Source organism: Drosophila grimshawi, unplaced genomic scaffold (genome assembly GCF_018153295.1).
Source record: "Drosophila grimshawi isolate 15287-2541.00 unplaced genomic scaffold, ASM1815329v1 contig_311, whole genome shotgun sequence".
Taxonomy (NCBI): Eukaryota; Metazoa; Arthropoda; class Insecta; order Diptera; family Drosophilidae; genus Drosophila; species Drosophila grimshawi.
In genome coordinates, this window is record NW_025063098.1 from 23,406,459 (window position 1) to 23,416,326 (window position 9,868).

Below are 9,868 nucleotides of genomic sequence, written 5' to 3' on the forward strand. Positions count from 1 at the left end.
CGGAATTGGTTTTTTAATTTGGAGAAACTATGAAAAAAATTGCTGATATAATTATGATTATAATTTACATATAATTATGATTTAAATTTAAAAATCATTTTCATAGTATTTACATTACAATTATTACAAGCTTACACTTTTACTTCAATAAAAACGAATTGATTTTCTTCAAAAGGCATAATAAAATTTCAGTTCATCATGATGTCAAACTTTTGCTTTATCTATTTAATTTAAATTCCTGCGGCAACGTTCGCTGATTTGGTTTATTCTGCGGTTATTATAAATTTCTTGCGGATGGGGTTTAAATTGTTTGGTTTTCTCTTCTAACAATTTTTTTGAAAAATTATATCCTTAAAAATAAATAATACCATTATTGCAAATACCACAAAAGATATCGTTGAAAGTATTTGCGTGAAAGTTCATCAACATTTAATCGAAGTGAAGTAAAGTTTAAATTTAATTTCATTTGAGTTTTTTAAACTTTTCTGCGTGTACACCGCCCTAAGGCGGGTAAATCAAACCATTGTTTGTCAATTTTGTATATATATTCAGCAATTGTTTCTATTTGTGAACAAAGTTTCAGTGAACATTTTAAAGTACTTAGAAATGTATGAAGCTATGAAAATGTACGCCTGGAAGATTCAATGCTTATTCTTGTTAGAAGGAAAATGTAAGTAAATTGTAAATACTACAGAATTGATAATGACATAATATAATCAAAAATAATATAAGATGCTACCTATTTTCAATAATTGTATATAAGCATGATGAAAAGAATTATCTTATACACTCATATTTGAGTAACTCAAAAGGTAAGTTGTCGTCACACTTTATTCATATTAATTCATGAAGTTGTACAATGCGAAAACGAATAAATATAAATAAGAAGTAAATACAGTAAAATGCAAAAATAAAAACTTGAATAAACGCTTGTACTTAAAAATGTTTTTTTTTTTTATTTTTTTGTGCTCTGTAGGTAAACCGACAAGAAAATGTATTTAAATAAGTCGTTTTCGTTGGTTTCCTTTTATTCTTTTGTGTGTTCTCAAGTATGAAATTCACAATTTCATTTAACAATGCTTTTGCTTGTATATTTACTATATACAGAAGAGGTCGAGCGCTAGGATCTAAAAACGTATTTATCTTTGTAATTGTGTGTTCACTTTGCTGCTATAATTTTTATGTTTCTTAAAGCAGTCATTCAGATGGCAAGTAGCTGATAAGATGGATAAGTTAACATTTTAATAGGCATTGAAACACTTGTTTCTTAAATATTTGCAATGAAGATTGGCTGGTTGTCAATGTTGAGCTATCATATTCAGCTAATGTTAACTTATCAAATATAATTCTGAAATCTGCATATTCAAGATTTATAAGTAAACTGTTCAAATGAAATACGCATTAGGCAACGCATTAAAAAAAAAAAAAACAGAATGTGGAAAATGCGTCGAAAAATACTTTTAAGTATTAAACTTTCTTGTTGCGAAACTTTTTATGGGCTGAAATGGTGTGAGAAAAATTACATTACATTTTAAGCTGACTTATTTAAGTCATAGAAATATGCACAATACATTTGCAGTCATATGCCACATGTACGTGTGTGTGCGTGTGGGTGTATTATTTATGCTAAGAACGTGACTGGAAATATGAAATGCAGCAAATGTGTTTGCTCAAATGAAGTAAGTGAGAATTGACAAATGCAGTCATTGCCAAAGGGGTTTTCTTTACGGTGGGTGTGGGAATGTGTGTTTGTGATTTTTTTTAGGCGTGGCACTCGATCGGAAGTTGGCTTAGCAATGGGTCAGGCGACGACCTTAAGGCACAGTGAAAAATGCACCAAATTTGGGCATTGTCCCCTTATCCGGAAACGAAAAAACATACATACAAATATATATGTATATATACGAGACATACTCGTATGTCAAACTCAGTAAACGGTGTGACAAAGTGACGTGGACTCAGGGCGGCGCCAAGGAGTCGACAATGCACTTGCCCAGCCCTGCTTCCAGCAAGCAACACAGACGCTCATTTCACTGACCTTATAAAAATGTACAATTTCTCTTCATTTGATGAAATGAAATACAATTTCTCAACGAGCGACGACTCGACGCTGCGTACAAAAAAAAAAAATAATAATAAAAAAAGTTGCTTGGATGCAATCGCAATTTTCTTGGGTCACAATGGATATTGACATTTTTATAAGTCAATATATCCTTGGATTGCAGCTTACAGATTTGGGGCACAACAAACTTTTGGCCAAACATATATTTCAAAGTTTGAATTCCGAATTAATTTATTCGCCCAATATGTCTATATAGATAAATATCAGGGAAGTTTGTTTTTCAACCATTGTTGCATACAATAATTTGTTGAATGCGTTTCCTGTTCTGTTCTTGCTGTCAAAAAAATGAACTGATTGGATTTAACAATGCCTTTGGTATACAATTATTGATGTACTCCTTAAATAATAATATTAATTAATTTATTATTATATACTTACATTTGAAATTTGCATTTGATATATATAAATAAGAAAATAACTAATAATGTTGAATACATATTTGTTTGAAATTTTTTATGATTGGCAATACATTGTTTTGTCTGCTTAGTGCTTAAAGTTAATTAAACACAAATATAATTTTAAATTTTAACTAAATTATTTTTTAATCCACAAAAAGAATCAAAATTGTTGATTATAAAATACGTTTCTTTTAAGTTAAAAAAATATCTGTATGCAAGCTAAATAAAAATAATAACAATAATTCTGACGCTATTAACTGTACGTAATCTTGTAATTTATTTTTTGTACTGTAATTATACGAATGGATGATATTAGTACCACAAGATTTTCAATTTATATTGAAGTCGACTAAAGCGCTGTTAATCGCGCTCTGTCGTATCGAGTCGTGCAACAAAGTCACGCACGAAATCCCATTTAAAAACACGAAACTGCCATTAGCACACATCAAGTCGTGCATGTCTGTGCATCGACAGGATAAGCGCAATATGCAAGAGGCGACAATTATTTGCTTACGGCTTAAGAATATTGACCAAGTCTGTGGCACACCTGGCCAATTGCTGCTGCTGCTCCTTGCCGCATGCAATTACTTTGATTAATAGCGGTTTGCCATTCAATGGAAATGCGGCTGTGGTCTGCACGTTAACGGACAGGCAGTCAGCGGATTTGCCTGGGCTGATATGGTTAGTCCGCAGCGGGTCGAACTTTTACAACTTTGGCGAATGAAAAGTGCAAATACAAATGAGATTAGTCGAAACTATTTGGCCATAAGCCAGGCTGCACATTGGTGAGTCGTTGAATTCAAGTTCGTGACGCGCGTATTTCTAATTAGATTGGGTCAGCCTACTAGTCAGCCACGCCCTCTATACTCCACCAAGGAGTCGAGTTCTGGCCGTGCTGGGCGTTGGCTGTTGTGATTGGCATTAGGACGTACGAGCGTGCCACTTTCTTGCTGTTGCCGCTTTTTACTAATTTTAATTGAAAAAATTCTTCAATTTTGCCATCTATCTGGCTGCCAGTGCAGACAGCCGTATAAATGTAATTAGCCACGTTCTCTCTTTTTTCTTTACTTTTTTATTATTTTTTTTTGCTCTGTCTAACTGCTCAATCTGAGTGTTATGTCAACTTTTCAATTTTACAGTCATAAAAATGCAATTTGTCAGCCAATTTTGCAATTAATTTTAAATGTTGCATAAGCTCCGGCAGCGTGCCTAAATGCCAATCGTGTCCGTCCGCCAGTCTCTGGCTCTGTATGTGCTGGTGAATGTTAGTGCAAGTTTAATTAAAATGACGGCAGTCATGACTGGAGCTTAATGAAGGACTGTGCAAATGATGCGCTGCTTGCTGCTGACCAAGGGAAATAACAGCAACGCTCTGCGCTATTTTTAGACCAACACTCAAAGATTTATCTTGCATTTCACGCGCGTTTTCTGCAACCGAAATGGTGAAAATTAATCATAGTCTTTGTGGTACACTCATCTCTTTCAACTGCCACTGCGCACAATGGGTGGCAATGAGGATTTTATGTGCAAAATATGTTTTATTTTGATGCAGTAAAAGTGTTTATTTCTCTACAGATATGTGAACATCAGCAAAAAAATGTGAAAATAAAAGCTGTTAAGCTGTGGTTAAATTTAAAAATTGTAAATGAGATATTATAAAGTTGCTATGCTAAAATATGAGTATAAATTTCACCAGTATAAAATGCCGCTTCGAACTGCTTCATATTTGAATTATCATGAAATTTTTAAATAATATTTATACCCAAAAAATATAATTTTATATTATACATTTTATAAAATTCACCATTGCAATTAAAAAATCATAAATCGTTTTTTTTTAGAAAATATTTCGCCGAGTCTTAATTAAATAAGTAAGAATTTAACTACACTTTATAATCTGTTATATTTAACACTCTGTTTTTACAAGTTATCTGTCTCTCTATTCATATTATAGAATCTCAACTACTTACATGATTTCTTTGTGTCGAATATATTTGGATTTTTAAATAAAATGTGTAGTGCCTTTTTGTGGATTTTCAATTGACATTGTGGTTAGAATAAATATAAATAACACATTTTTGTAAGCATTATTTAAATTAAGATTGAAAATAGAAGAATTGTTGTTGCCTTATAGGCAAAGTAGTTGCAGCGAAGCAAGTTAACATTTAACAACAAAAATGGCTTCTATATTTCCCACAGTGCAGCATGCCACGTTACATGAACCACAGCTAAATTAGCGTGGATTTTCACTACTCATTATGACCAATGGAAGCGGGTTTCATTTTTTTCTTTTTATAATCGATACGCTTTTGCGCTCTGCCACAGGCGACGCCATTGAGCTGGTTGGTTAATTTAATTAGAAGCCGCAACTGTTGTGGAGTTGGCGTAAAAGATTGCCTTGGCATGATTTGGCTATTTCCGCTTCCGTATATTTGCCGGGTATATTTTGTCATTTGCACATGCCGCATGCTCCACACACACACACACAGTCTGCGACAATGACAGAAAGCCACCAAACACATTTGTCCTACTCGGAATACATGGTTCGCAGCAAAGCAAAAAACTTGTAGGATAGTTGAAGCAGCTGCAAAGAATTTAAAGCATTTTAGCATTGATATAATATAAAAATAATAAGTCAGTGGTCGCTCTACAAAATTTTTTTAAAATTTGAGATATGTCCATAATATATAAATGCAATATTCCAAATGCATTGCACACTTTTTGTTCTATTATATTAGTTTTTTCTAGGCTATGGACTTGTAAATTACTTGCTACCTCAAATCGAATTGGGTTGATTTGCGAGCGACTACTGTAAACAAGTTGAACTTACATCCGTCACCGTAACCATGGATACGCTTAGAAAGCTTGTCGCTCTCAGGTAACTGGGATGCTGGGCGCGCCTTAAGATCAATATCATCATCTTGCGGTAGCGCAACTCGCCCCCAAACCAGTCATGGTTATAAACAGCTTCTCCAACTTGTTCGCTCTGTGGTAATGGAAATTTAAATGTGGTTGTTGAATAATAATATTATTACAACTACAAGAAATTAAATCGAAACTAAAATATGTTGCCATCGACTTTTACTTACAGCATTGATCAATTGCTGAGCGTAGCTGCCAATCATGAATAACTGCACCATGGCACAGAAGAGGAAGAGCATCAGCATTACGACATTGTCAATAGTGCTCCCGATAGTTATGTGAAAAATTACAAAGCAGATGATGAACGAGGAGCTGGCAAAGTTGCAGAGCAGCGAAACGCCAAAGATCTTATTAATTTCTTTGCCCAGAAGCAACAGTTGCTGATGGTAAATGATGCTGGTGCTAAGGAAATCCATATCTTCTTCAGCTGACAAAATGCCAGCTACATGGTGTTCGATCTGTGTGGCCAGGTGCGTGAAGTGCATGATCAGCAGTGTGGCAAGAGCACACATAAACAGGTCCGCCGCCAGTTGGCCGGAGAGGCACGCCTGCCCGCCCAGATTCTGTGAGACGTACATGAATTGGTAGATCCAATTTCGCTTCCAATCCCATGGTACCCAGCAATAGTAGGGTAGCATGCGCTCAAAGCGACGAATTCCCAACCAGAAATCACAGATCAAATAGTAAATAGCCCAGTAGAGATTGTAGCTCCATATGAGTATCAGATGCACTATAAAATAAAATTTGCTTATTCTGCTGTAGTCACTGAGATATTTAGCCGTCTTGTAGTCCGCTTGTTGTTCAATGCTTAATGGGTGTAATGCATCCAGTTGGTGAACAATTCGTGTGATTCGTTTCCGTTGTTGCTGGATGAGACGTATTTTTACATCGCCCACAATCACAAAACCAATGAAGGACAGGTTCATGGTAGCCTCCAAGAAATTGTTGCTGCGACTTAAGGCCAGGAAGACATAGATCAATTCCGAGATGAGCGCAGCATTAAGATTGACCATTTGAAAAATGAAAAAGCAGCGCAATAATATTCTCTGCCAACTGCATCTGTCACTATTTAGCTTGGAATCGTAGGCCACCATGCCAATCGACAGGTAAAAGAAATTCACGTAACGGAAAAACCTTTCCAGAGGTATGATTTCCCTGGTTCGCGTTGACTTCCTGACTTTCGGAATCATTTCCGTATTGTACTTGGCTGATGTTTCCTCAAGATTGTGTCGCTTTTATAGCCACAATAACGAATTGATAATTGGTAGTTGCTGCATTGGGACGACGCCCACTTGATGATGAGCGTGCACAGAAATCTCTCAATTAGCCTTCGTCCTGTGAACCAGAACAGTTGATTTGGCTGCTTTGGGTTGCCTTGAGGGCGTCTCTAATTGTGCCCATTTCGAAATAAATTAGCCTCAGCAAATCGATTACATCCTCAATTAGTTAAGTGGCATGCAATTGTCGCAGCCACAAATGTCAGCGATTGATCGAAACATACCGCAACTTGGCCAACGAAACGATTACTTGACGCATATTAAATCATGGGGTTATTAAATATGTGTGCAAATCAAATGTGTCTATATATAAATATATATTTATTTAAGTCCCTGATTGGGCGCAACCCAAACCGAAATAGCTGGAAGGATACATTATTTATAGTACACTTAAAATAAATAAGGGCGTAGAAATTTGCTTCTAAATACTGAACGTTTCTCTTATGACGCATTCTAACTTAAAATGTGGTAATCGAAAATTTCACCTCCAGTATGGAAAATGAGATGTGAAGGTTATATGAATATTTGGACATGTGTCAACTTTTTTATGAAACTATCTCAATTCAGACAATTCACCATAATGGCGAAAACTTTGAAGAGTATTAATGGATACATTTTAAACACCACAATCATATTAGTACAGATTATGGTTATACATATTTCTTCATTATTTTTATGTCTTCATCTTCTTCGAGTATTGTTGTTCATTTTGTATTTGTAAATGATTTTATATTTTACTGCAACATTTTTAAAAGGTCAGCTCTGCCAACATAAGAACTTTCGCGATTTTTGTTTTTACATTTTGCATCCAAGGTTTATTTGCTGAGCTGAACAGCAAAAAAGATGTACTTAGAGCAATACCATTGTGCTGTCAGTTATCTGAGTATCTGCTTGTGTAGTTGCTGTGTGACAGCATTAAATTTGAGTTGCCTTGGCACACAATTGTATCTTCGCCTGCTGCTCTCCAAAGCCAAATCCAAAGCCTGTTACTGCCAGCCGTTTTTTTTCTTTCTCAACTACAAGTGACAGTCATATGAGCTGTTTGCTGTTTGCTGCATGTAAAAGTCACTTGCTTTGACACTTTTTTTAATACCCTGTACAACCGAAATGGGTAATGGACAGAAGAAAACATTACTGAGTCTTCAAAGGGAATACTTATGGCTAGTCTGATTGAGCACATCCAGCTGAAAGACTGCAAAATCTAAAGACATATAATTGCTTTTTTCAAGTGGGCTCTCGTTTTCCTTAAAAAATGATAGTGTCTTTTCATTAAGTACTTTCTCAGCAAACAGCAATATGAGAAAGTGATATTTGTGAAGGTGTTGGAAACTTTGCTTTATTATATGGTATTTTTTTTATAGCTTTAGGAAATTGGATGCATTAACTGTAGTAACAAAAATTGAAAAAGTTACTAAACTCATGACAAAATGAAAGTGAAGACAGATATGTTGCCTGTTGCCCACATATCTTCTCTGTTCTGTTCTTCTGTTTAGTTGGAAATTGATTTTTGCAGCTTTCTTTGAGTCTTTTCTAATTAAATTTCTGTTCTTGTACAGAATTGAAAAAAAGGCATTTTGTTCTCTGTCGAACTTCCCTCGATATTGTTGACTTAGGCCCATTCATTCATGCATTTGTTTAAGAGTATGTGTGTTTGTGAGTGCAACATATACTTTTTTTTTAGAATGTCCGTTAATGAGGTATTTACATACATATACTGCCACACAGCCATTTGAGAATTACTTTCAAACGCAATTAGCATTTAAAATTCATTTCATGCGTCTGCCTTATTCATTAAATTGGTTTGTAATAACAAGCCAACATTAATTAATCAAAATGTTAAGTAGCCGAGTTGCGTGCTCTACAATTTTGCACGCTTCAATGTTACTTTATTTACAGTATTTATATGTAGCATCTACATATGATCAAATTTTCTTTGAACAGCATTAAATGGATATGCAAAAGGGTTTTGATATTTAAAACAAATGCGTTTTATTTTCGATTAATTATTAATAAATTAAATAGACAAAATACATATACACATAGAACAACAATTATTTGTATACTAATGTCTTTCCAGTGTTTTCTTAGATAACACTGACTTAAAGTTAATTAAAAAATATATTTTTCCATAAATATTATTTTTGTTTGGTGAATCTCTGTGAATCTGTGTTTATGTTGAAAATATAAAATATTAATTATTGTGTAAAATTGGTATAGCCATGAAGATGAAGCCCGATGGCAATTTAAAATATATCGGAGTATATACAAAATATTAATAAAACATGTCACCTGGGGCAAGTAAAAACATATTTAATTATGGTAATAATGGTAACTATTACAATTAATATTCTCTAAAACATATATTTAGTTGTGTAATGCAATTTCCTTTATTATTTATGTGTGCATTTTTCAAATACAAACAAAAGCAAAAATACTAAAAAGACTAACTACATGTTTTAGTGGCCGAAAAATTAATTCAATGCCCCAGCGTCTGCCAATATGTAGATGTTTATACATTTACATAGAAATATGCATAACCTTACTAGAGTCTTGTCATTTTACTGCACGAAAACAAAGCAATTACCTATGGCGCACAAAAAAGTCAAACACAAACATACGCACAGAGATATATATATATATATATATACATATATGTATGGGATTCGAGCATGTGACTTGTTAGTATTATCAAAAACATTTCCACAAACTTATGACAGGAGGCGGTTGGGTGGGAGACAAGGTTTTCAGGAATATGCTTGTTTTGGCTGCTGGCAATTTTGAATGTGTGCCAATTGTTGTTGTTGGCTTTGCTGTAATTGTTACACCAAACAGTGAAATGTGCAATGATAACGCCGCAGTGTCTGTGCTTGTTCCACATTTTGGGCAATTGTATGCATCTATCTATATACTGGCAATGGATGCACAAGTATTAGTGTTGGTGATGGTGCCAGTATTGGGCAGCCACGTATCTCATTCTAACGTTAGAATCAGCTGGCATTGGGCCATTTTCCTTGCTGTTGTTACCATTCTCTTTAAGCTTACTATGCGCTCCTTAATTAACTGAAGTTACCAAAAATATGCTGGCCTATCCTGCATTGCAATATATTTTCAAATATGTATTTATATATATTTTTTTCTAGCTATAAAGC

General features: G+C 34.4%; 1 protein-coding gene across 1 annotated transcript; it reads right to left on the reverse strand.

The window, feature by feature from the left end:
- Positions 1–5,047: 5,047 nt before the first annotated feature.
- LOC6568338 (putative odorant receptor 85d) lies at positions 5,048–6,632 on the reverse strand. Its single transcript, XM_001994652.1, has 3 exons — positions 5,610–6,632; positions 5,351–5,506; positions 5,048–5,104 (listed from the first exon to the last, which is right to left on the reverse strand). Exons 1-3 carry the CDS (start codon positions 6,630–6,632, stop codon positions 5,048–5,050), a joined length of 1,236 nt encoding a protein of 411 aa, XP_001994688.1.
- Between the last annotated feature and the right edge of the window lie 3,236 nt (positions 6,633–9,868).